The sequence below is a fragment of the Aricia agestis genome, chromosome 1 (assembly GCF_905147365.1).
Source record: "Aricia agestis chromosome 1, ilAriAges1.1, whole genome shotgun sequence".
NCBI classification, from domain to species: Eukaryota; Metazoa; Arthropoda; class Insecta; order Lepidoptera; family Lycaenidae; genus Aricia; species Aricia agestis.
This window is the reverse complement of record NC_056406.1, coordinates 19607205-19634929: the sequence shown is the minus strand read 5'-3', so window position 1 is coordinate 19634929 and position 27725 is coordinate 19607205. Positions and strand designations below refer to the sequence as shown.

Here is a 27725-nt window from a genome sequence, read left to right as displayed (position 1 = left end):
ACTTGGAGGTAACCGGAAATCGACCAGGAACTACTGGTCCGATTTGAAAAATTCTTTCAGTGTTAAGTCGGCACTACAATATATAAGCGAACGCATTGGTCGACGCGTTGAGCGTCCCTACAAACTACAAAGTACAAAACAAACTGGCCATAGTTCTTTGTCTATGACAGCTCATAGGCAGTCTATGGACTATGTCACATGGCTGTATGGGCAACGCCTGTCCCGACCGGGACGAATTTAAAAAAAAACACGAAATGTCAATCAAAATGTCAATGTCATAAACATGTGTTTACCTTTTGTTGTTAGATTTAGTTTTTAGATTAATTCATTTGGAATAAAGTATTTAAGAAAATCCAAGGTTCCCGTCAAAATATATGTTAAGTTATAAATAATATGTTACTATTCCCTAAGATACATTATTCTATCCAGTTTAGTCAGCGAAAAGTTAACTTCGAATAATATCAAAATGCAGGTTTCAGAAGTAGACAATGTTAAAATTTACAATCTTAGTGCTGGAAAAGCTTTACCTGATGTAAGTAAAAACCTTGAAAAAACAAATATAAAATAAAATTTACTTATAATGGTCTTTAATGCTGTTTCATATTTTGAGGTTATGTTTAGTTATTATTAATTAACTCGATGTTTCCCACTTAGTTTATCGCGCTCAAACAGTACAATTTGCCCCAACAAAAACTTATTTATGTTTATGAGACTTAAAGTATATCCGTAATTTCCAACTTTATCCAAATAGGTTAAACATTATTTGTATGGACTGTCATTAAAAATATAATTTTACTGTTTACCACATTATTAATTTTTTATTCCAGTGGTTGAGTGAAAGAAAAAAAAGAGCCCTTTTAAAAAAGAATGTGGACCTAAGAAGAAGAATAGAACTCATACAAGAATTTGATATGCCAGGGGTGAGCACAAGCGTCCGTGTATCAAAAGATGGTCAATATATTATGGCAACAGGGATATACAAACCAAGAATTAAATGTTTTGATGTTAACAATTTGTCTTTAAAGTTTGAAAGATGTTTAGATTCAGAAGTAGTTACATTTGAAATTTTAAGTGAAGATTACTCAAAGGTAAACAAACAACTATTCTACACAATATGTATGTGAAGTTTGTATAAATTTTTAATAGAAAGTACATTATTCTCAAAGGATTTAATTTTGTGTTCTTATAATTTGGGATAAAAATAGGGTAATACTTATTAAAAAAACAATTTTGTACAAATTTACAAATAAATTTTTCATGCCCTACTGAATATTTTAAACTTTTCAGATAGTTTTTTTACAATGCGATAGGTATGTGGAGTTCCACGTAGGACATGGCCGCCACTACCGACTGCGCGTGCCACATTTTGGAAGGGATATGAAATATCATCGGCCATCATGTGATTTGATTGTTGTTGGGGCTTCAAGTGTAAGAATTTTAAGACATCTTATTAGTATAAACATGAAATAATATATCTAAAATAATATAGTATTTATGGACAATAATGATCACATTTTAAAAATTATAAACCTGAAAATATGTGTTTTTTTTTTCAGGAAGTATACAGACTTAATTTGGAGTTAGGTCAGTTTTTAGCACCATATGTGACAAAAGCGAGTGGCATTAATTGTTGCAATGTCAACGAGGAACATGGTTTATTAGTATTTGGCACAGAAAGTGGACACGTAGAGGCATGGGACCCCCGCACAAAAATGAGACAAGGAATATTGGATTGTGCCTTACACTGTTCTAATTCTGACTACAAGTAAGTTATCACAAATAATTAAATAGTCTCTTGTTGTTCAATAACAGCAGTACCACAGAGACATCTACTATTATAATAATTAATAATCAATGTTTCTGTTGGCATACAACAACAATCTGTGTGTATTACATTCATAATTTAGTTTTTTAAAGATAAAAAGATATTTTGTATGTATTTAAGAACACAATAATTGTAACAAAATTATTAACGTGAAGAAAAATAAATTAATAACCAATAAATGATTCTAGAAACAATGACATCCCAGCTATAACAGCATTAAAGTTTAACGGTGCATTACAAATGGGGGTGGGCACATCGTCAGGCCACGTCCTGCTATACGACATACGCTCCAGTAAACCGCTGCTGGTGAAGGAACATATGAACGAAATTCCTATTAAAAGTATAGAATTTCACAAAACAATGAACTATGTTTATTCCATGGATGCTAATGTAGTAAAAATTTGGGATAATAACACGGTAATTGCACTCTATTATTTATTTACTGTAAGGTATAAGGAGAATCAAGTGATTTTTATTCATTCTTTTGGATTCTATATCAACATCTTTATTATATTTCAGGGCAAACAATATACCAATATTGAATCTTCTGTAGATTTCAATGATCTGTGTGTAATACCCAACACTGGATTAAGTATGATGGCTGTAGAAGATCAAAAGATGCAAATATACTATATTCCATCATTAGGTAAGTGTCTATAGTCTGAAATATGGCATCAAAATGAAAATGTTCCTAAAAGTTTCTTCCCGAATATTTACTGTTCACAATCTGACTTATTTCATTACAATAATTTGTTGTAATCTGTAAAGAAGAAATACACTGAAGCCAATGATCTATATTTTATGTATTAATGGTGTAATTTACAGATGTAAACAAAAATATAAATAAATTCCATAACCAACATCCATGAAATATACACTGACGTTGTTAAATTTTTTTACGTAGCGTATAATGACTGACAAAGCTGACTTATCTATCAACTAGGCTGTGCAAATATCGCTGGCCCAGGGCAACAAAGCGGTAAACGCCGGTTACACCCTTTTTAATGTTATTTGATTTTTGGCTTCTCTAAGTATTAGTCTATCACCCCTATTTATTTCATATTTTTAAAATAATATTTCGGGTATAATAAATGACAAAAGCTTTATTGAATCGGAAATACGACTAAAACTGTATTCCTGCATTACTCTATGAAACATAACTAAAAAAACCGGTGAAGATACGATACAACTAAGCTTTCGCTATAAGATTCCCCAGAAGAACGGAGTAATCGGCTGGTACGCTCGAAATCTAAAACGAAAAATACGTCGTATTATGTTCTTACAGCCGTAAATCTCAAGCAGTTTGGTGTTTTTATAAAGTCTATAAACAATGTTACAATCGAAACAATATCGCTTATTAGTTGTATTATACTTTATTCAATTATTTCAATAATTTTTTATACCATTACAATTATTTTGATATGGTTAAATAGGTAAAAAAATTAACTTTCATATGAGACATCACACATTTGTTTTGGACCACTGTACGCTGCACTATAAATAAAATAGCTTATTTTGTCTCTTCTGAACAAAACGATTTTTGATATTACGCCTTTATTGCCCGGCTCCAGCGAATTATCTTGGTTAAAAAGGGGGTTAAAAAATTATCTTTTAATCTATGTAATCAGGTCCGGCGCCCCGCTGGTGCGCGTTCCTGGACAACCTGACGGAGGAGATGGAGGGCAGCGCGGCGCAGACCGTCTACGACGACTACAAGTTCCTCACCAAGCAGGAGCTCGAGACCCTGGGCTTGGACCACTTGCTTGGAACCAACTTATTGAGAGCGTACATGCATGGGTAAGTCAACTTTATAAACATTTTAATAGTTAATATGATACTTTCTTTAAGAACGCAAGAAACATTAACAAAACATCTCTTTGTCTTTTAATGCGCTTGTGGTTTATATTATTTTATTTCTTCTGTTTTCATTATTTAAAATAATTCCTCGTTAAAATATGTAAAAAAAATATGTTTTCCCAAACATAGCCAAAGAGTCCGGGTGCCCTCGCAATTTCCAATATAAGAATAGCCGAATCCGAGATTCCAATGCTTATATATATATACAAGAATTGCTCGTTTAAAGTTATAAGATTCTCGTATGGGAAATGATCTTGGTATTACGTTTGTATGAGAATTGCGATGGCACCCGGACTATGCAACCATTTCAGGTACTTTGTTGACGTACGGTTGTACAAGAGGGCCAAGTCTATCGCGGATCCATTTGCGTTCGAGGAGTACAAAAAGAAGAAGATTCGAGAGAAGATCGCGCAGGAGCGGCCCGCGAGGATCACCGTCGACGACAGCCTGCCCAAAGTCAACAGGGACCTGGCGTCCAGGTTACTCGACACCCAACCACGCAAGAAACAGCCTACTAATCTATTGAAGGACGACAGGTTCAAGGTATGTTGGTTATTCAGAGATGAGAGAGTCCATTAGGCTGAAGTATTAAAAAAACCTATTATACTAATAAGTAATAACCAAAATATAATTATTGTAAGAAAAATAATAAAAAAAAATGGCTTTTAAACCCAGGAGAGTGATAAAGAAAAATAGGCACTTACATTACTCGAAAAATATAACCCTCTGTCTAGTGCAATCGGGATAAACTGACAAGGATTTTATAATTAATACTGTTTTGTTTCATAGGCTCTGTTCGAAAACCCAGACTTCGAAGTTGACAAGGAGGCCGACGAGTATCGCCTGCTGAACCCCGTGCTGTCCAGATTAGACAAGAACAAAACCAAAACGAAAGCCGTGGAGGAACAGATGGAGGTCAGTTATTTCATTTTTAATAAAATAGTAATTTCTCACTGTTTACTTTGTGCCAAATACACAAAAATATACTATAATAAAGAAATACTCAAACTAATATTATTATATTTCAGGTGGAAGAGAAGGAGGAATCGGATTCCGACAAGGAGTTGTACGAGTCCAGCGACGACAGCTCCGACGAGGATCGCACCTGGGCCAAGGAAATGAAAAAGCAGCACAAAATCATTCGAAACAAGAGACAAAACGAGGATGAAAATGAGAAGGAAAGTAAAGAGAAAATGTACGAGCTCAACGGTGTACCGAAAACTAACAATATCAAAAGCTTAATGCAAGTTAGTAAGAAGAGTTTAGGCGAGCGGCTGACTAAAGAGGGCTCGGCCGTCGTCTCCGGGACGGGCGGCAACAGGGAGATGAAATTCTCCATGAGAAGCAAAAAGAACTCCTCCGACACTCAAAAGAAGATGCAGAAGCACTACCAAGAGAGGAAAAAGATTGTCAGAAGAACTGGCTTTTTGGCAAAGAAAAGACTACCCAAGATGTAAATCGTTAAATAAATTAATGTTCAATAATAGTAATGTTCAGTATTTTACTAACTTCACCATTTAAGAACTAACAATACTCCTATTTTTCAATTACAGATTTTTACTAAATGAAAAAACATGAAATTTCACTATTGTGTCAATGAAATATCAATAAGCCAGCGTAATCGATTAAAATGATTTATTTCTTAAAAGTAGGTCCACTTCTATACTGTTTCGCGCGACAGTTTCGAGGAATCGGTGCGAAGTGCGACAGTGATGAACTGAGTTTGAGTGTGAAAACATTACCTCGCATTTCGCCCAACAATAAATATTCCTTTGAACTCGCGTACGGTTTATACAGAAATCGCGAAAAGTCCGATAATTATGTGGGTTAATGTATTCCCAAATTCCCAATTTCTATAATACTATGCTCGAATTCAGAGGATTTTTTGGAGTTGGGCGAAATGCGAGATAATAATAAGGATATTTTAACGCGGTAAAAAGTCAGTGAAATAATTGAACATAACATTTAATGACGAATGACAAAAGAGTCACTGCTTTTTTGACGCTAATAGAAGGTAGACTAGTACGTAGAACCTAACGCTTTTTAAAACTAAAAAATACTCTTCAGTCTTTACTTTGCTAAAAATTCATAAGTTCAATGGTTGACCAACCCTGGCTTCCCAACAGAGTCATAACATAAACAGCGATAAAAGTAATAAACATTAAAATACAATCATTAAAGCACTCTGCCAGTACAGTTCGTGCGTCCGATATCGAGTTTCGTTTTGTTTACCGTCACAATAATTTCGATGCAAGTGGGTGGAAATAAAACATGATATACAAACTGCGCCTGTCAACTCCGAAACAGCCACTACAGGATGCAACACGATAATGTATCGTACGACAGCAGTGAGTATCGCTCGTCCGCTCCTATTTATGCCCGCGAGTTATCTCTTAATGCGTCCTTAGGGCAATTAAAGTGAGTTATTGCCAATAAAATGGATAAGGTATTTTATTGTGTGTCTAGCCAGTGATCTATTGGACTGCCATGTGCTGGACGGCAAGCTGGCCCGGTCCGCGATGGAGAGATCCGCGAGGTCCAGCATCGACGCCAACAGTGTGGACGTGAGTGCTTCGTTTATACTAACGAAAACGACGAAGTGTTATGATGATTTCAACTAAGGCGTCCCAGCCCTCCTAGGTGACAGGTCCCCTGAATAATTATAATATTTATTATTTATGGAGCCTAAGTCAAAAAACAAAACCAAAAAACACAGTAATAATATTGCTGAAGAAATGTGTGCTTCAATATAAAAATAATGAGTATGGTAGGTACTTATTCCGTGACATAGCTAAAGGCAGCTACAAATTTTTTTGGGCCCCCCTGCTCAAGAAAAAGTTTCAACGACGCGACAGCTTGGAGGCCTCCTTGGCCCTATGTAACATATACTTATATTTTGATTGCATTGCACTTACAATATTCTACAGAATAATATTATGTTATTTAATGTTACAGATAGGTGAAATAACCGAGTCCCCGGATACTGACTACATGAGTACGTCCGCAATTTTACATTACTGTAAATCGAAGGTAATGTATACCTTACATTTTCCCCCTCGATCCTTTAGATTTTGTAGTGCATTTTTACAATTTCATAATTTTTACTTTATTTACTATTATTTCACTGATTACGGTAGTTTCACAGTATACAGGGTGTAACGAAAATAAGTGATAATACTTTAGGGTGTGTATGTGTTCCTTGTAGAGAGTTTATTTATTTATTTAAATTAAGGACACCAAACAGTACATGCATTAAAACCTAGTTAAACACAATCATAGTAATTAGTACCGATGCATGTACCTTAACAGGCGACACAGCAGAGTTGACTGTGAAAGTAGCAGCGCTGACGATTTTTTTTTTTTCACTTTTGTATGGGCAAGGGCCCGAGCGTCACGAGTTTCCCCAAACAAAAGTGAAAAAAAATTTTGGCCTTAGCTGCTACTTTCACAGTGAACTCTCTACAAGGAACATGCACACACCCTAAAGTATTATCACTTATTTTTGTTACACCCTGTATAAGTGAATGATAGATTTTAGTAGCGCTATATTATTTCTACACCGACAATAGCCGCTTTTTGCTAAAGCGATCCCCACAGTAAATTAACTTTATACTTTCAGATACTCCTTCCATACTTGAAGCTCCTTACTATAATGGGTCTGCGGCCCGTGGTGGATGTCCCGAACTCATCACGATGTATGATATGTCTGTCACACTTCCACTCCGCGCAGGTAGCGGTGCTCATGTGTTTGGGGTATGTGCTGCAGTACATGGCATGTTTTAGGTGAGTACATACTACACAGCACAGAGTTGAGATACAATGATGTACGCTACCTAACTTTTATACTATTGTATATTATTGTATGCTTAGTAAATTATTTGAACTTTGAATGATGTCCAATTTTAAGGGTCTAGCTGGCTGCTGGTCTGGTCTGTCGGTGACTTTAGGGAATCGTTGTTGACGTGGGAGGGCCATGCTTCGGCACGAATGGGCCGGCTCGACCGGAGAAATACCTCACAGAAAACCGGCGTGAAACAACGCTTCCGCTGTGTTTCGCCGAGTGAGTTTACCGGAGGCCCAATCCCCTATCCTTTGCCTTTTCCTACCCTCCCCTATTTCCTTCCGTACGAGGGTACGGAAGGGTAGGGGAGGCCCTATTTCCTTCCGTACCCTTCCCTATTCCCTTCCCTACCCTCCCCTATTACCCCTTAAAAGGCCGGCAACGCACCTGCAGCTCTTCTGATGCTGCGAGTGTCCATGGGCGATGGAAGTTGCTTTCCATCAGGTGACCCGTTTGCTCGTTTGCCCCCTTATTTCATTAAAAAAAAATCGTTTGCCGACAGATCTTCAGACTTCAGTGCCTTTTACATCGTCTTGGATTAGTCACACAGATCTGTAGACAATCGACATAGTAGGATAATGCATTCAACGTTGAAAATAAAAAAAAAATACTATACAGTAGTAGTAAGACGTACCTATACACTATAGTCTATACACTATAGAAACTATAGAAACTACCTAACCTACCTACCTTTTGAAATTTTACTTTTAATAATATTGAAATTATTTTATGCGAATACACGTAATGAAACTTGATGCTAATTAATAATAATGATATTTATTGTTTTTATAAGACACGGCCATTTCCGATAGGAGGTTATTGCCGCTCACAGATACACAGATACATACTTGTTTTATTTATTCGTTCATAAATAATATGCAAATAATAACACATATAGGTAAAGTTGCGGGCATCATCTTGTTTCATGATTGATATAAGTACCTTTTTTTTTTTTTTTTTTTTTTTCGTTGGGGGAATGCTATTACGCATCCTCGGGGCCTGGGGAGGACCACCGAGGTATGTGGGACTCCCTGGGGCAGCTGGGGCAGACGGAAGACGCACCCGAGACTATACCCACTAAAACCCCAACGGTGTTCCTGCTCCTGAAGGTGGGACTACGGGAAATGCGTGATATACGACCGCAGCCCCACCGCCTCTGCCTCACCTGAGGCTCAACTCGTGGATACACCATTCCACATTACTCCGCGACGATGCACTGGAACACCTAGTGCATCGTGGCCTACCCGGGACTCGATGTCATGGGCGACGGCAGCCCCATACCGTCGCCCCGAGCTCCCCTGCTAAGGCGGGATATCGCGACCATGTCTGGCCCTTGGTCTCCGCCTCGGCCTTCTCTGAGGATCGAGCGCCTCCGCCTCTCGCCTGCGCTCCGCCTCCTCTTTCGACGACATTACCACTTCGGCGAATGCCTCGACTGCCCTCCAATAGTGTTGGCTGTCCAGCATCGCACGAACGATGGCCGGCAGCGTGATGTCGGGTCCAATAGTGGCCTGTAAGGCCGCTCTTTGACTGCTCCAAGCGGGACAGACGAGCAACGTGTGCTGCGCCGTATCCCGGTCGTCACTACAGTGATGGCAAGCAGTGTTTTGCTGGCGTCTGGCCATGTTGCACAGATACTGACCGAAGCAGCCGTGCCCGGTCAGTACCTGTGTGAGACGGTACGACAACGCACCGCTGTCTCTGTCCACCCATTCCCTCAGTACGGGACGCATTGCGTTTAGCAGCTCGACGCTGACTAGGGACTCATTCAGACGACCGAGCCAAAGGTCAAAATCTCGGTCCCGTGCTGCTCTTCTCCATCTCCGTATCTGGTCTATCGATGGGATTCGTCCTACCTCACGTTCCTCCTGGCATAGCCAAAATATTTCAGCCAGTGACTCGGCTTCAATATCCCACGAGATACTGCCGGCAAGGACACACGCAGCATTTTTAGAGACGGTGCGGTATCCCCTTATCGCCCTTATAGCCATCGTCCGTTGTAACCCAGTTAGGATTCTCCTGGTCCTGGTCGTCAGTCGCTCGACCCATATCGGCGCACCGTACATACACATGGAGCGGATTACTCCCATGTACAGGCGCCGACACCCCAAACTGGGGTGTCGGCGCCTGTACATGGGAGTAATCCCCCAGATTCGGGAGAAGGCCCGCTAGACCGCCGGCGGCCTTGGAAACTTTCACCGTTAAACGGCGAAAGTGCTCTTTAAAAGTCCACCGGCTATCCAGCACTAGACCCAGGTAGGTCATGGACTGACTGACCTCAATCCTTGTACCGCCTACGATTACGGCAGCTCCCGTCGGTGGCGCGTTTCGTGGACCATGAAAACAGATCGCCTCTGATTTCTCCATGGCGACCTCCAGGCCCAGAGCGCGGATGCGGCGCACCACCTGGGCAACCGCCGCTGTCGCAAGAATAATGACCTCGCGGTAAGTTTTCCCGCGACAGATAACTAGTGTGTCATCGGCATAACACAGCAGCACAACTCCTCGCAGGTTGGCGACACGTAACACCCAGTCGTATCCGATGTTCCACAGGTGAGGACCTAAGGCAGACCCCTGTGGAACACCGCACACAACTGCCATTCTTTTCCAGCCTTCTTTTGTTGGGTACTCTATGTATCGCACCGAAAGGTAATCTCCAAGAATCCTTCTCAGGTACTTGGGCACCTTATGATACCGGAGCCCTTCCTTTATCGTTGTCCAGGGCAAGGAGTTGAAGGCATTAGATATATCCAGGGATATTGCCAAAACTACCTCGCCCCGGGCGGTTCCTTCCCTTACAATGGTCCGCAATTGATCTACCGCCCCGATGGTGGATCGTCCCATTCGAAAGCCAAACTGATTGGCGTTAAGGTTCGGGCCAACACGATTGTTGATATAAGTACCTATCATCACAAAATTATATATATGTATATTTTATATATTAGATATATACAGGATGCAATTAAACCTTCCTGCCTTTGATATAAGTATTGATCCTTGTTAAAAATAAAAATACACTTATTTTTTCTTTTATAATCACTCAGTACTAAAATGTTGAGAAATAGCTTCCGAAAGTTATCCTAAAAACACTACACACGACGCGTCGCCCGTTAGTTTTGCAGCTTTGCTTAAATGGACTCTCCTAATGATACCTAAGGCCTTGGAACAAATTTGGCAGGAATGTTTATTGCACCCTGTATACATAATCTATATTATCTTTCTTCTTCTCTCATATATAAAAATGGATTTCCAAATGTGTTAGTCGCGCTAAAACTCGAAAACGTCTGAACGGATTGGGCTGATTTTAGTCTTAAAATATTCGTAGAAGTCCAGGGAAGGTTTTAAAGTGACACGAAGTTCACCGGGACAGCTAGTTATATATAAAAATGGATTTTCAATTGTGTTAGTAACGCTATAACTCGGTAACGGCTGAACCGATTTGGCTAATTTTAGTCTTAAAATGATCGTGGAAGTCCAGGGAAGGTTTATAAGTGACACGAAGTTCACCGGGACATCTAGTATAATATATTTTAGGTAATAGGTATGTATATCAAACACGATGATGCCCGCAACTTTTTTGCGCCGAAGTTTCTTAATAGCAAAGGAACCATACATTTTTTATGAGAAAACTTCATTACTTATACAACATTATGCAACGGGTTATACAATGTTACTGTCTTTGCAGATTTGTTTAATACTTCGTTAAAATATCGTAACAGCTGGTGAAGGCAGCAAGTAGCAACGTATCCGCGGGGCAAATTAGTAACTGTATAAGGGCCTGTTTTACCACTTCCTGATAAAGTGCCGGATAGGCTATCCACAACTTTTTTGACAGATTCTCCATACTTTATCTGTCAAGTTAAGTAGTGGATAGCCTATCCGGAACTTATCAGGAAGTGATGAAACAGGCCCTAATAATTTTATTATGCAACTTTCAGTGCACTTTTATTATTTACTCCATGACTGTATTTTTTTCTTTTTCCAGGCGAGATAGAGGTTTATGTTATAAACTAGTACCGCTGGCGCTGCAGTCCTCGCTAGATTATGATACGTACAAGCAAGTTTGCTACGGGAACGTAGTTTTTACGTATATCGGCCCCAGCGTACTACATTTTACGGGTTTTCTATATGCGTTATATTTATTTAGAGTAGCTGATAATGAGCAATTGCAAAATTTGATGGAAAGGGTGAGGTTACTATTATTTATATAATATATTCTACCTATATTTACATGATAAAATATCCTTTTTACATAAATACAAACTAAGATTTCCATCATGGATATCTTAATTTATATTTATGTAAATTAAAAAATGTTGAAGTATGTTCTTATCTTCAGGTGTTTCTACTTTCATCATACGCGCCACAGGGCATGCCCACTGCGAAACCAAAGCGATTACTACGTATGCTGTGGTTTTTCATAATCTTAAGCATATTATGGATGTGCCTCTCCTTGTGTTCTGTTAATTTAATGATGGCAAAAGGAAACATCATGTTCAGATGGTTTGAAACAAGGTAAGGGACCTTTTTACTACCCCAATTCTTATAACATATTATAAATATTTACTAAATAAGCATTTTTACGATAGAAATTGCTGTATTTGTCTGATACGTTGGAAAAGATCAAACAGATTAACACAGCAATATTTCTATTAGTAAGGGATAAGGTTTAAAATCAAGATAGGTAATATACAAACCTAACCTATTAACTCTAACGTTGTCTTTGTCTTATACGTTGGAAAGTCCTCTCGATAGACAAGGAAAGCATAGATAAGCGACAATGTGGACTCACATTGTTATAAAGGGTTTATCAAGTTGCTATCGTTGTCTATTCCGCTGGAAAAGCTACTTTGACAAACGTTGTTGAACATACAAGTGTATGTAAAGTTCATTGTAAGTCCACCGACGCAACGCTAGGAACTGCGAACAAGCGATGAAATAGCGAGAGCGAGATGCAACATGAAGCATTACCGTGTGACGTGTGAAACAGAAGATCTGTCAGCCGCTCTGTCGCAGTGCGCGGCGTTGTGTGCGTTAAATGTGATCCCACACAGCAGTTACGTTAGATAACATTTTTGTCTAACTTTTTTTAATGAATTATAACAAAAGACACGTTTATTTCTTGACATGTTGTAGCGTATATAACACGCTGTTATAAAATGTCATCGTGTTACACAATATCTTATAACGTTATATAACTGCTGTGTGGGAGCACCTTTATAGTTATCAATAAGGGATTTTATTTTTTCCAGTTCGAAAGAAGCTGTATTGGCATTGAAAGTGTTGCTGATAGTGTGCACGCTCATCCACGACATGATCCAGGCGACCATCATCACGAGCTACTGTCTCCAGGCGCAGTTGCTGCAGGCGCATCTGCAGTTCCTTAAAGAGAGACTCTTGAACCGAACTATTATTCCTTTCAATTGGATGCGAGTACGTTATTTTTGTTTGTGAAACTGCTTTACTTTAGCTCTCTCTTTGCTTTACTATCCTAAGAGGAACACGGTACTTTTTCGGGGTAAAAATAGAGTCCTAACTATAATAATCTGATCTTCAATTGTTCAGTACTTTTATAAATAAGTAACAAACGTACATGAGTACAATATTTTGCCTCATTCGATATTTAAACAATTGCGAACTGTGATACAACTGCGACCAGTGACTGTACTTATACATTGCCTAATATTTTTCATTAATAACATTTTTCAGGAAATTTTAGAATTCCGTAAGTTATTAAACTATTTGAACGACGACTTAGCCCCATCAGTCTGTCTATTCACGATCGTGAACATATCGTGGGCGATATCGGGTATCATGTGGCTCCTGAACATGGACAAACTGGACACGGGGACGGAGCCCATATTGGCCATCAGTATCCTCAACCTGTTGCTGTGGATATCGGCCGCTATAGTTCCTTTCATTCAGGTAATTTTGCTAAGTGCAAATGACAACTTATTTTTGGTATAAATGTCTTTGCTAGATACTGATCTTAAAAGTTAACCAATTTTGCAAGTATAAAAAAAATCCATTGCACTAATTTAACAATAGGTCTAATATCATCAGTAATGGTATTTCGATATAATTTAAATAATTGTCACAACATTAATAAACTTATAATATGGACGCTAATTTGTGGTGTGTGCAGGCGGCGCGGCTATCAGCGGAGTGCGCGCGCACGTCGGGGGCGGGACACGAGCTGAGCGCGCGACCGTTCCTGCACCAGGACACGCCCCCCGCCGACGTCGCCGCCGTGCTCGCCTTCGCCTCCACCCTGCGCATGCGCGCCGAGCTGTTTCACTATCCAATCAAGGGCCGATACCTCTGTCTCATTCTCACGCTCGCCACAGTCTCGCTCTTCGCCCTCGGAATGTGCCATTATTTGCAATAGCCAGTATCTACTAGTGAGATGAGCATTAATTGTTTCTTTCTCTCGCTCGGACCGGCGAAGTATGAGTTATATAGATCTCCAATTGTTATTTTTTTAATGTGCAATAATTTTTTAACAATTTATACTTAATAATTTTATTCATCAACTGTGATTTCGATATATTTAATAATAAATACGTTATTGATTTCAACTATTTTATTATGTCGTTATAAACTTAGGTTCGCAACACGTTGACATCCAACATTGTATATAAGTAATATAACATTAATATTCGACTAACATTAATAAAATAACATGCCATTATGCTAAATTGTACCTAAATTAAAATAAATGTTATTAAATCAACAATAAAATAATTGTTATATATTGTATGTAAAATATTCATATTTATTATCCCCAGCTAAAAACCAAGATTATTTGACACTTCAGAGCAATATTGTAATTTGTAATCAATAAAATACATATATTATTATTAAAACTATAATCCAAATTTATGTAACAGTTTGATCTCGCTATAGTTGTAACAGTTGGGTTAAATAGACTTTAGGTTTATGTTGAGATTAAGGTCAATAATTTTATTTTATTATTAACCAAGGTGATATTTTTAACCTATAGATATTAAACAGGTGTTCCGCCACAGCGCTCTGTTTATGCTTTAGCATATTACTATTTGTATTTGTTTCTAAAAGGTTGTTACAGAATTAATTCAACTATAATAGTAATTTTCTTAGGCTCTTTGAATAATACGATCAGAAAGATATTATCACAATTTTTACTATAAGTATTATAAATAGACGTTAAATAAATTGACAGATAATAAATTTTTGATATTTGCTAACGATATAGTCACAGCAAGTGTACTACTTGCACACAGCTACACAGTACACATAAAGTTAGCCTTATTTAGTTAATAAGGTCTAAATTCTGTAGCTTTTATACTGACGATGACGACGACTGCCTACCTTCATAATGGAGTGTTAAAAACCCACGCCCACCCACAAAACAGAAAGACGATTTGCTGTTTGACTTGTAAGTTAATATTTTAGCCACTTCTTCGGGGTAACCAGTGCGCAAGGCGTTGTTTAACTACACCCTAACTTAATGAGATCAATTGCCGCGGTAGTATACATTCATTTTTAAATATCCTTACTTCTACTAGAGCGTGGTGGTGGTGTGTGCAGGGTGTGCGGTGAGCTGGCCGCCCCACCACGCGAGCACGTCGCTGAGGCCGGCTACGCCCGCCGCCGCGCACGCCCCGCCCCCGCTGCCCGCTGGACGCACGTAGCTCTTTACTATCGCTGCGAATTTAAATCTCTCTTTTAGGCTGCATACAACTTTAACTGCCGCTCACAGAGTGGAACATTAATTACTAAAATTTAAGTAATTAAAAATTTTCACTGCCCCATAATGATCTATCAAACTCTTCATTAAATTTTGGTATTGTATATTATATCTGCCGTACTCAATAAAGGTTGTTGAGTACGCCAGTGAGATCGCTATTAAACAAAAATATCCTTTGCAAGAAAAACAATATTTTTACCTCGGAAAAATGCTCAGTTACGATACTCGCATGCATGCATCATAAATCAAACACAATCTTCTTCCATAGTCGTATGTGGCTAAAAAAGGTCCTGAGACCTAAAATCTCCATACCTAATTTAAATAAAACCGGTACATCGTTTTAACTTGTAGTTAATTATAATATTAGCAGGGATAACTTACTTGTGGGTTTTTTATTGAGCGTTGGATGCGGGTCACTCAGCGTCGGTTGTAGATATTTCTTCACTGGACTCTCTGGCCTAGAAATTTGCAAATAAAATCGTGGTAAGTTTAATGGCAAATATGAAGATATAAGATATTATAGAAGTATAATTCCAGACAGTTACGAAGTCATAATCTTATTTCATTCATTACAAAAAAAAGATACCATACCTTGGTATTGTTACCGTTGGCAAGCCCGATCTTTTGAACTGATTTTTAGTTGAAGGTCTTTTGGGCTGAGATTCCAACGAAGTCGACATGACACCTATAAAATTAAACAACAAGTTTAACAAATCAATCAATGATATCCTTGCATTGGAAAATTAAAACAACAAAAAAATGGGGTGTATAATCCCAATGTCCATTGACAATAAGATGGGTCTTTTAGACCATTTCGTTGTGATTACACCCCATTTTTTTTAATAAAAAAATATTACATAAAGGTTATCGAAAATGGGTTTTGAAAGTAAAATAATTGTTACTTACTGGACATTATGGGTTGAGACGTAGATTCTGTCATCTCAGTACGGCCGGTGCTCGCCACGGTTTGCTAGCCAGAATATAATTATTTTATTTACATTAAGATTGACTTAAAACTTAAATACTATTTAACTGATTCATTGGTCTAAATTGGAAATTAATTTTCTTCTCAAGACTGATAAATTTTTTCGAAAGTTAATTGAAGGATTTAAGTTCAGATTATTGTGTAGATACTTAATTTTTGTCAATGATTGATATCATTTTAATACTTTGATTTAATTATGATTATTAACCCCATCAATTCCCAAGCGGCAGCCGGCTGCCGCATAACAATTGAAAATATATTGTGCCTGTGACACCCACGATGGACGTGTTAATAATTGTAAAGCCAACTAACCTGAGTCTCCTCCTGTTTCTCCTTGTCCAACTTCTCGTTGTTGATGTCGAGCGGCTGCTCGTTGGTCTTCCTCAGTCCGGCTATCAAACTAGTCTGCTGTTTCTGAATTTTGAAGAAATTTTCTGTTATTATGGAAGGGATCCAGTATAAATGTTCAAAACGTAGTTTCTTTTTAACACGCTTTTATAGCTTCACTTGTAACTATAACTATGTATGTAAGAAAACCTTGTACATACTTAATCTTAATTTGACCCACTTCCCGGTCTTCGATTAGGATGAAATTTTGTACGCGCTCTGTCTGAGTTCTGATGACAATATACACGTCTATTTCTTAGCTAGCTAGACATTGTCTAGCTAAGAAACGTCATTACAAGTCGGCGGCCACTTGACTTCACAATATCACTCGCCATCGAATCACAATGTGTTATGTGGCCTAACAACTCACGCTGCTATTTATTAAGAATAACTTTAAACCTTGGTACTAACAAAATGTAACTAAAGAGGCAGAAAAAGATATATTTTTATGAGCGAAAAACCCATGATCAAAAGAAGCAGGTAAGTAACAGTTAAAACAATTGCCGTTTTTGCGTAAATGGAGACTTTAGGGCCGGAAAAATGTTTTAAAATAAAAACAACTGTGTATCTTAGCCAGATGATGAAGTGTATATGGTAAGTAGTAGTAGTATAAGTTAAAAGGTTTGTTAAAATTATAAGGGAAGAAATGGGTAGTTGTCCTTATGTTATAAAATGTTATCTGTTTCTTCCACTCACTTAATCAATTATTATATTGTAAAACTCACGCTGCTGTTGGCACGGATCTTCTTGAGGCAGCCCTCGAGCCAGGTGCGGATGGTCTGCTTGGCGACTTCCTCCTCTATGAGGAACTCGAACTCCTCGCGCGCCAGCAGCTCCTCCATCTGCAGCGACTTGCGGATGTCCACCGTGCGGTACGACAGCATGCTGTTCAATACATCACATGTTACATAAAGGTGCTCCCGACTCGAGCATTACATCAGTGAAGTAGGAGAACCGAACATTACAATGAGCATCTTGTGATACATCATATTTTGATATAACTTGTAACTTAAAATTTGACATTACACGAGAATGCTCGTCGGTCAGGGAGTTAGTATGGTACTGTAGTGCTCAAAGTCGAATCTATAATGTTACATTAAAAGCGAATGCTCCCGGAGAGGGAGCACCTTAAAATAATACTTGAAAAATTCAAATTAATTTAGCGTTGGTTTGGGAGCCAGCCAGCCATCGTTTGCTAGAACCGTTTATTAATTAAAAGTTTTTATCGCTACACCACAACAGTTGAATGATTTGTAGATTATTTATCAGTGACTTACTATTCGAAATGCGATCAAAGTATAATGAAACTTCAATCTTTCAAAACAAAGGCTTCGCACGGGTGGACATTGATTTTTAAATATATTTTTTTTCAATCTTTATTTCTTAGTCAATCTTTATGTTAAGTAGAACATAAAAATGGTTTACATGGCATTAATTATATACTTCCATCGGCATCGTGGGTATCGCAGACACAACAGATCTTCAATAATTGTTATGCTGGTAGCCGGCTGGCGCTATTGGAGATTTATAGTTATAGAAATTAATTATAATAGCAATCAAAAATAGTAGTCATTCAAAACGTAATGAATTAATGAAGCACTATAATATCATCCCATCAATGAAGCGGCACCCGGCTGTCGCATAACTACTATATTATAAATCTATTGTGTCTGCGATTCCCATGATCGAGGTAATAATAATTAATATTAACGTGGACTCTCCGGGCGAGCACACCCGCGCGCGGCGCGCCTTGACGACGCCCAATTCGCAACGTGCAGCAGAAATCGTAATATTTTAATTTCGCCATAACATTAAAACCAACGGTCCAATTTTAATCATTCAAAGACCAAATATTATTATCTACATTAACTGTACTTAGTAATGAAATAATTTATTTTGATAAGAATTAATGCCATGAGTAAAATAAAGGCATTTAAATGTAGTCCAAAAACATTTCAAGATTTTTTAATAAAAAAATGGTTATTGTGCCTCACTCAACATAGATAGGTATAGTGTGTCGCGGACTTTTTGTAGATATTTAAAAGATCTACAATTACTTAGAACATTTTATGGTTCTATCTTTTATAGTTTAGGCAGCGTACGCGAAAAAAGTAACATTTCTGGTTGATTTTTTACACTTGATGGAAGTTGACGAGGGTAGTACCGGTAACCAAGGTTAAACTAGCTTCAGTGGCTAGTGATTATAGACCTGTGGCAGTGTTATGTTCTCCTGCTAAGGTCTTTGAATCCGCTTTCCAAAATCTCGATTTCCAAAAAGCGTTTGATACAGTAGATAACGATGTACTTTTAGCTAAATTGGCCAGTGTCGGCTGTTCCCCGCACACGCTACAGTTATTTGCCAGCTACCTACGTGACCGACGTCAGTATGTAGACTGTAACGGACAGGTTTCTGAAATATATTTTACTAGATCTGGGGTAGGTCAGGGTAGTAATTTGGGGCCTTCGCTTTTCATCATAACAATTAACGATTTACCGAATGTTGTAGATAAATTAAAAAGATTATTATTTGCAGACGATTTTAAACTGATTCAGGTTATTAAAAAAAACATAGATCATGTACTATTACAGAAGGAAATAGATAAGGTATTGCAATGGAGTTCCAAAAATAAACTATATTTTAATGTGACTAAGTGTTCTGTGCTGTCGTTCACGCGCGCCCGAAACCCTAGTCATCATCAATACGTTATGGACGGGATGCCGCTGCAGCGGGTCACTGAGGTTAGGGACTTAGGAGTGCATTTTACCTCTGACGTAAACTTCAGCAAGCACGTCACTACTGTGTGTAAGAAAGCGTACCGAAACTTGGGGCTGGTGTTACGTATGACAAATAAATTTACCAACATGGGAGCTGTAAGAACATTATATGAAGCTTTAGTAAAGAGTCACTTGGAGTGCAACTCAGGTATATGGTCGCCACATGAAACGAAATATAAATTAATGATAGAGCGGATACAAAATAAATTTATCAGGTACTTGTACTCGAGACTACACGGTGTTTACCCTGGGTATCCGTTGTTGTATCCGTCCTTATTTCTACTGGGTATGACGGGCTATTACAAACTCGAAGTACGTAGGGAGGTTGCACTCGTTACGTACTTGTTTAAGTTAAAGAGGTAAGATAAATAATCCTGCAGTTCTGGAAGCAGTCATTGTGTTGTGTGTCCCGGATGGGTATGCGTAGCGCCGGCGCCGGCCACCTCTGTTGCTGGTGCCTCGTGCGCGCACCAATTTACTGCAACGAGCGCCGCTAACACGTGCGCTACGGGCGCTCAACATGTTGTCTTTAAAAATAGACTTATTTTCTTGTTCACTGAGTGAATTCACAAGAGCTGCATTTTGTCTTCTGACATAGTGTAAAATGTATATTATATTAATTATAAATATAGGTCCTAATTATACTTATTGTGCTATTAGCGTTAAGTTGTAATTAAATTTGTGTTGTAATGTTTAAGTTCCTATAAATATCTTCTGTATGGGTTATCCTGTAATAGTAGATAAGTTTGTTTAATAAATAAATAAAAATAAAACTTTGCGTCCGAAAATCCCAAATATCTTACGGAACCCTATTTTTTTCCAAAATAAAATTTAGCCTATGTTCAGCAGAATTAATGTAGGATTCCAATGGTAAAAGAATCTTTCAAATCGGTCCAGTAGTTTCGGAGCCTATTCAAGACAAACAAATAATCAAATCTTTCCTCTTTATAATAGTAGTGTAGATAAATTGTTAAAATAAATGTTTAACTGATTCTATTAAAAAACAAAGTAGTATTTGAGTATGTAACCATTTTAAACTCGTACTTGCTCACATATGTATGTAAATACATGAAAATTAACATTGCTGTTTTCGTATACGACTCTCTTGAATCAAAAATCGACCTCACTTCGTTGTACGTAGAAACAACTCTATACTTTTTTTTGGTATGAGACAACTAAATAAAATCGGCCAAGTGCGAGTCAAACTCACACACGACGGATTCCGTACCGTAATAGAACGAAAATAGGTAAAAAATTGTGTTTTTGTCCAAAAAACCACGTTTGTTGTATTCCCATACAAGATACGTGATTTTTTGGCCTTTTTTATATATACCTAAATACCCTAAACTTTTAATATAAATAATATTAATTTTATTTTGTTTTTAGTATTATTGTTGTTATAGTGGCAACAAAAATATACAACAGAAGTCTAGCTATAGCGGTTCTTGAGTCTGGAGACAGACAGACAGACAACGAAGTCTTAGTAATAGTAGGGTCCCGTTTTTACCCTTTGGGTACGGAACCCTAAAAAAGACTACAGAATTGACTGGTATACGAACTTGATGACGTCATGGAAGGTGACGTCCTCGCCGTTGTGGAGTCGCTCGAGCTCGTAGCACATGTACTTGAACAGCAGCCTCTCCTTGTGCGTGTCGCACTCCAGCCGACCCTTCAGCAGACGCAGGATGAACTTCACCTGCACAGGAGACAGTCGGAAAAAAAGATATTCTAGAAAAGGATGCAATATCTATTTTAAATTTTAATCCAACACTAAGGGCCCTTCCACACGACGTTTTTTACGCTCGTTTGTATCGATACAAACGCAAGTTGAACGCTCAGCAAACGGAAGGAAGCCCACACATTTTTAACTTTATATCTGCCAAACCGCGATGAAAACACGCAGAAGACAAACGCATCAGAAACGCGCGTCGTCAGTGCGCAAAAAATACGTCGCGTGGAAAGGCCCTAATATATCTTTGATATTCTGCTATTTTAATACAGTTTTGATAAATTTGATATGATCCGGAGTCTAATAAACAGAAAGGACTGTTTTCTGTTGTTATGAAAATGCAATCGTTTATCGTTAGTTTGTCATTTTTATTAGATTACCAATTTGTAGTTTCATTAATAAACACTGCATCAAAGCCGTAATCACTGTATTATTGTGAAGCTATTTAGCAGAATTGATCAATTGGCCAACAAAAACTTAGTTTACCATTTTTGCTATGACAACGAATTTGTATAAAAGATAATGTACGCCTTACCTTTCTCACTGGGATAACGCCTTTCTGGTGGACATCTACAATATTCCAGGTGTTTTGGAAATTCCTGATGTCCGCGTACGACAGCAAAGCGTCCTCTTCATTCGAGTAGAACAACGAAAAGTTCTCCATAATGATAGCTACAAAGGTAAATGTTTATTTACATTTTTCAGACACTTTTAAAATTTAAGATGTCGATATTTCTTTATTAAGAAGCATTTAATCCGTCCATGGCAGCCGGCTGCTGCTTAATAGATTAAATATGATATAACTTTAATACTTATAATAAATAATTATAGGCTGTTGTAGCTAGGTTCGTAGAAATAGAAATTCGTTCTTCACTTAGACATACAAAGATCATACACATCATAGTACAGTGCAGTGTGGGCCTAACAGCCATGCACTAGTGCCTTATAGGGGCATTCGGTGGCAGGGTCGCGGTTGGGTACAGTATACCCCGCGTATCCCGTGGCCCTGCTTAAAGCGGAAAGTAGGAATACTCGCTGGGGGTTTAGTTGGTATGCCCAGGCGCGGCCTTCCCCGCCCTGTCTGTAAAGTCGGTTTACGGACGGTAGCTTGACGTGACAACTACGAAATGAGCCGATCGCTCGAGTCGATCATGCCGATTCATGCCTCTCTTTAGTTCGTGCCGCGCTCTTGCTTGCGGAACGGGACAATGACGTCAACTTTTTCGTGTATGCAGCCCGTAGTAACGAGTTATTGACGTTGTCACGTCAATTAAAGGCTATCTTGCGTAATGCTAAGTACTCACATACGGTTTTGCTCGATAGTTTTACTCCAAATCGAGCAAAAACCACCGTGTGGACCGCAAAATTCACAGCTCGAAGGCTTGCATCGAGCCGGCTCGATGTTTCCTTCGAACTTACTCGACGCGAGCCTTTACTCGAGCTTTACTCAAGCGTGTGGACGTGACTTCGAGTGACGCGAGTCGACCTTCTCCTTAGTTGAACAGATATCTTTTGGCTTGAACGGTTCGGTGAATAGTGAACGGCGAGCTTACTCGATAGAGTAATGCTAAATATGTGGAGGAAAGCCCAAGCCACGTGTTTAGCTCGACGTGATTGCTCGATCGAGTAACACGCGCGAGTGAGCCTGCACTGGAAGCATTATTCGAGTCAAGATGATACCCACCCACAAGCAGATTGAGCACGATGTACGTTATAATGACGTAGAAGGTGCAGAAGTAAGCGAGGGAGGCGGTGAAGTTGCCGCAGTCGGTCTCCCAGTAGTTGTCGGCGGGGGTGCAGTACGGCGGCGCGACCATGCAGTCGTGCATTATCTTGTTCCAGTCCTCGCCCGTCACTATCCGGAATAACATCGCCACGCTGTGGATCGGCGAGTTGAAGTTCGCCCGTCTATAATAGCAGGAAAAGAAAAATTATAGATGTAAATTAAAAGGGGTGCACAACAAATCCAGTAAAAAAGACGGCAAAATTACATTACAAATTCAAAATATTTTTGGAACGAAGTTTCTTATCGCGCGTTCGGCGTAAAGGAGGCTAGACAGAACGATATTTGACCTATACACTTTTTTATTAGTAAGTACCTGCATGGTAGGGGCAGAAGGCGTTGATAGTATTCCTGGGCGTTAAGAGGATACACCAGGGGCTAGAGAAATGAAAAAAAAGTACGTGTAATATCTATAGCTGTCTCCCTTACCTCAAGCCTATACCGCAGAACGCGATAGAGACAACTGCAGAAAATCCAGAAAATCAACGATTCGTTGTTCCCTGATTCCTTCTCCAAAACTTAACCGATTTAAGTACTTTTTTCATTAAAGATAAAAAAAAGGCTTGAGCTGTGTTCCTATGTTTTGCTTTTTTTTGTATAATCTAGCCAAATCTGTTTTCTGGACGTTTGAACACAGCGGAAAATCTGGCCATTTTTTTAGGTTTTTGAACGTTCATATCTTATTTAATAATTAAATTATGAAAAAAAAAAGAAAACATAGGGACATTGTATTAGTGGCCGTAGATATTCAGGAAAAAAATTATAACTCTACTAGCATTATCCAGGGAGGAAACAGGGGACAACGTTTGTATGGAAAAAATGGCGGTGTGGAATCCTCTTAATAGATGGCGTTTTTTAATATTTGTTTGAGTGTATATGTATAAATAAATATATACATTATATATATATATATATATATATATATATATATATATATATATATATATATATATATATATATATATATATATATATACAGGGTGTAACAAAAACAAGTGATAATACTTTAGGGTGTGTACGTGTTCCTTGTAGAGAGTTCAATGTGAAAGTAGCAGCGTTGAAAGACCAAACATTTTTTTCACTTTTGTATGGGGAAACTCGTGACGCTCGGGCCCTTGCCCATACAAGAGTGAAAAAAAAATTCGTCTTTCAGCGCTGCTGCTTTTATTGTATATACTTTTTACTGTATGTATATATATATATATATATATATATATATATATATATATATATATATATATATATATATATATATATATATATATGCATTTTTTTAACATAAGGAATAACTTCGTTCCATTCGGGTGTCCTCGGGACACCTCTCAAGTTTTTTACTTTTTAAACTTGGCTAATTGAATTTGGCCAAGTTTAAAGTTAAAAAATTTATTCTAAAATATAGACAAATAATATGTTAGGGAGATCGCAGACGACACACTTTACATATTACTGGAATATTTTTTATACAAATAATAATAATGGGCCGTGACGCTTCGCTGTCGTGTAATTTTGCCTTTAAGATTCACCTTCCTATTCCCTCGCCATACTTGACGTTCCCAAAGACGATAGTGCCGGCGAGCGCGTAGAAGAACACGAGCAGGAACATGCCGAATATGATGAAGAAGCTCTTGCACACGCTCACGCCCACCGTCAGCATCAGCATCTTGAGCGTCGTGTGCTTGCCCGTTATCGTGAAGAAGCGCAGGATCACCACCATGAAGCCCACGAAGTACGATAGATCGTTCTACAAAAGTAACAAATAGTCTATGGACTATGGGCCATGCCATGGGCTAGATGACAATAGTTCAACATGAATTTTCATCAAGAAATGACAATCAATTGACAGTACAATCAATTACATAAGTAATATACTTAATAATATTAAACATAAATCGATTTTTTTGTCTTGCCATGATGTTTAATCCAATATTAGCTTGTAAGTAAATAAAACTTCCTACTTTTCGTTTTATAGAAGTTTTTGAATTTCTTTTATCTTTGTCCAGTTTCTGAGAATTATGACATGAGTCACTAGCGAAATGGACTAGATTTCCCCCATATGTGTCGTGCTACGCCTAGTTTAGGGGCAGTTTGTTTAGAAATTGTTGTAAAATTTGAAAGTAAGGTGCGGTTGCCGCTCGGCGATCTGCAGTTTCCATGCTAAATTCATATCTGCAATACACGGACCGCTCGAGTAGTTCTTGAGCGGTCGGAGCAGTCGTTCTGCGGTCGAGTTTCGCCGTGCGGCAGAACAAAAAAGGATATGTATGGTCGACTGTATGATACGACTTCAACGCGACCGCTCTAGAGCAGTCGGTCCCGAGTCCCGACTGCAGCTTTTGACGTGACAACGTATTATAATTCGAAGGATCATGGAGCCGGCTGCACACACGAAAGTCATGCGGCGTTACCTCGCTCTGAGGCGTTCCATTTAAGGCGACGTTGTCACGTTCAACTATCGTCAGCTAACAGACTTTACGGACAATCGATTTTTTTTAATGATTACCTGCAGCGTGAAGTGCATGAAGACCCATATGCAGCCGGCGACGGTGACTAGCAGGTCGTAGCGGTTGCGGCGACTCTGCCAGTAGCCGCGCGGCGTGAACGCGATCGTCTTCAGCACCACCTCCGCCACGAACACCAGCGTCAGCAGCGCCGACGTCAGCGCCAGCCGCCACGTGTCCGCCGAGTGACGGGACCACTGATGAAACAATATGAAGTGCATACTGGCCAGTGTTATTTAATATTTATCTATGCAAGCAGCCCCGGATCTAGGGGGGGGGGGGAAGCCGGGGTCTGTGCCCCGGGTGGCAAATTCAGGGGGCGGCCAAATTCATACTTCACGAACCAATAATGGACAACTCATCATTGACCACGTAATAAAATATATAATAGCACAAGTACAGCAATTTCATGGCCATATCAACTTGACCGATACCCTGAGCGCGGACTGTGGAGTGAGACGTGCTGCACGAACATTTATTACTCACGAGGCGCGTAGGCATAGTTCCAAATACGCGCCCGGCTCTCGCACGCTTTTAAACCCCTGTTAATTATATTATATATATCCTACATAATATTGATAGCTGAAATTATATGGATGATAAAGGTGAAAATAAACTATACCACTATACTATACTATCCACCTTACTTGTCCAATCGACAATATAATATTACTAGCTGTTGCCCGCGACTTCGTCCGCGTGGACTTCAGTTTATAGCGCGCGATGTCAACAAAATTGGTGTCAAAAGCTTTTATAAAAAAAACCCTGGTACTCCTTAAATCAATACAGCTGTGCAGTGTGCAAACAATAAGTACTTCATTTTTGTATGTTAAACTTTATATATTATGCCAAATTTTAAAGCTTATTTAGCCCCCCCAATTACACAACTTTACCCATAAACTATTTATCATTGATAGGTTTAGCCCCAATTTCACCAACGTCTGTTAGTGTTAACAGCTTGTTAAAATATCCTGTCTTCTCTTTCATTCATATGAAAAACAAAACAGCTAACGTGATACTAATTCGAGCATTAACTTTAACAGTCGTTGGTGAAATTTGGTCTTAAGGTTACGTCACTGCCTGCACAGATAAAGTACTGAGTTATTTAATACCGTAGAATAGATATAACAATCGAAAAAAATCGAGACTTAAATGTAAGATGATACCACCGCTTATAGAAAGACTTTTGAGCAAGCGTCAGCGCGATGTAGAAGACGCACGGCGCCATCTATTATGAATTTTTTGAACAAATTTACGACCCTTACAACCCTTTTTTCCAGTAAAAAAGTAGCCTATGTCCTTTCTCAGGCTTTAGACTATCAGTATACAAAATTTCATTACAATCGGTTCGGTAGTTTTGGCGTTTGGCGTAAAAGCGAGACTGACAGACAGACAGACAGACAGAGATACTTTCGCATTCATAATATTAGTACAGATTATGTGCACACTGCACAGCTGTTTTTGGTTATTTTGATTAATTAAGGGCCGCGCTACACCGGAATGGCAGCGGCGAGGCGAGCACTTTCAGCGCTGCCATTCCGGTGTAGCGCGGCCCTAAGAGGGGTACCACTTACCAGGGTTTTAAAAAGTTTTTAAATTTGACACAAATTTTGTTGACACCGCGCGCTATAAACTAAAGTCCACGCGGACGAAGTCGCGGGCAACAGCTAGTTATGAATAAAAACAATAATATATAATAAAGTAGGTACCGTATGAGTAGTTCTGTTATAATAATGAAGTAAAAAATAAAACGCCATCTGTTTTCATATATTAGAATTAAAATGTTGATTGCATTGATATATTTTCTGGATGGAATATAGGCCAACACAACACACTCGAACTCCTTAGAAATGCAGTAGGAGTTCTATAAGATAAGATAGATTGATTATTATTATAGCAAGTGATAATATTATTAAACATAATATTCTAACGTATTAAAAACTATAAACAAAAACATAATAACTAATAAGTATGATTAGTTTTATGTTCCAACGAAGTAAAAAAAAGCGCCATCTGTTGAATCGTATTAGAACTAAAATGTTCATTGCATCGCGTCGATATATTTCTGGATTTTTTATAATATTATACATAAAATATATTTAAGATTTTTGAAATATTATTTTAATACACATCCAAGACCCAGGAACATTGAAAACTTTTTGTTCCGCCTGCGGGACTCGAACCCAGGACCCCCGGGATGAGCGCTGGCCACGCGCAATGCGAATTCATTTTCATCGATATTTTCATGGAAATAAGATATTTTCCCACATCAAAATGTAGCCTATGTCCTTTCTCAGACTCTAGAATAACTGTGTA

The 27725-nt window shown here is 38.5% G+C and overlaps 2 protein-coding genes across 2 annotated transcripts in view; one reads left to right on the top strand and one right to left on the bottom strand.

The window, feature by feature from the left end:
• Positions 1-292: 292 nt before the first annotated feature.
• Positions 293-14158, top strand: LOC121732364 (nucleolar protein 10). The gene is made up of 19 exons (XM_042122229.1): positions 293-532; positions 828-1088; positions 1288-1428; positions 1557-1765; positions 2014-2242; positions 2345-2471; positions 3454-3622; positions 3994-4225; positions 4472-4597; positions 4711-5135; positions 5966-6030; positions 6149-6246; positions 6638-6712; positions 7302-7465; positions 11509-11710; positions 11863-12038; positions 12776-12956; positions 13233-13448; positions 13669-14158. The coding sequence occupies exons 1-19, from the start codon at positions 467-469 to the stop codon at positions 13909-13911; spliced, it is 3405 nt and encodes a 1134-aa protein (XP_041978163.1). The 5' UTR covers positions 293-466; the 3' UTR covers positions 13912-14158.
• A 168-nt stretch (positions 14159-14326) lies between these two features.
• Positions 14327-27725, bottom strand: part of LOC121725258 (sodium leak channel non-selective protein) — a 35332-nt gene continuing 21933 nt past the window's right edge. Inside the window, exons 25-35 of the mRNA XM_042112129.1 lie at positions 25412-25606; positions 24435-24652; positions 22813-23036; positions 21664-21800; positions 20959-21095; positions 17350-17509; positions 16550-16651; positions 16159-16222; positions 15844-15937; positions 15634-15710; positions 14327-15209 (exon numbers count right to left, since the gene is read on the bottom strand). Of these exons, the coding sequence (XP_041968063.1) occupies positions 15067-15209; positions 15634-15710; positions 15844-15937; positions 16159-16222; positions 16550-16651; positions 17350-17509; positions 20959-21095; positions 21664-21800; positions 22813-23036; positions 24435-24652; positions 25412-25606 (1551 nt within the window). The 3' untranslated portion in view covers positions 14327-15066. The remainder of the gene's footprint in view (positions 15210-15633; positions 15711-15843; positions 15938-16158; positions 16223-16549; positions 16652-17349; positions 17510-20958; positions 21096-21663; positions 21801-22812; positions 23037-24434; positions 24653-25411; positions 25607-27725) is intronic.

Coding starts and splice junctions, on each gene's coding strand:
- LOC121732364 (XM_042122229.1), top strand. CDS start 467: ATGCAGGTTTCAGAAGTAGACAATGTTAAAATTTACAATCTTAGTGCT. Junction 2,243..2,344: donor AAATTTGGGATAATAACACG/GTAATTGCACTC, acceptor ATTATATTTCAG/GGCAAACAATATACCAATAT. Junction 4,598..4,710: donor CCGTGGAGGAACAGATGGAG/GTCAGTTATTTC, acceptor ATTATATTTCAG/GTGGAAGAGAAGGAGGAATC.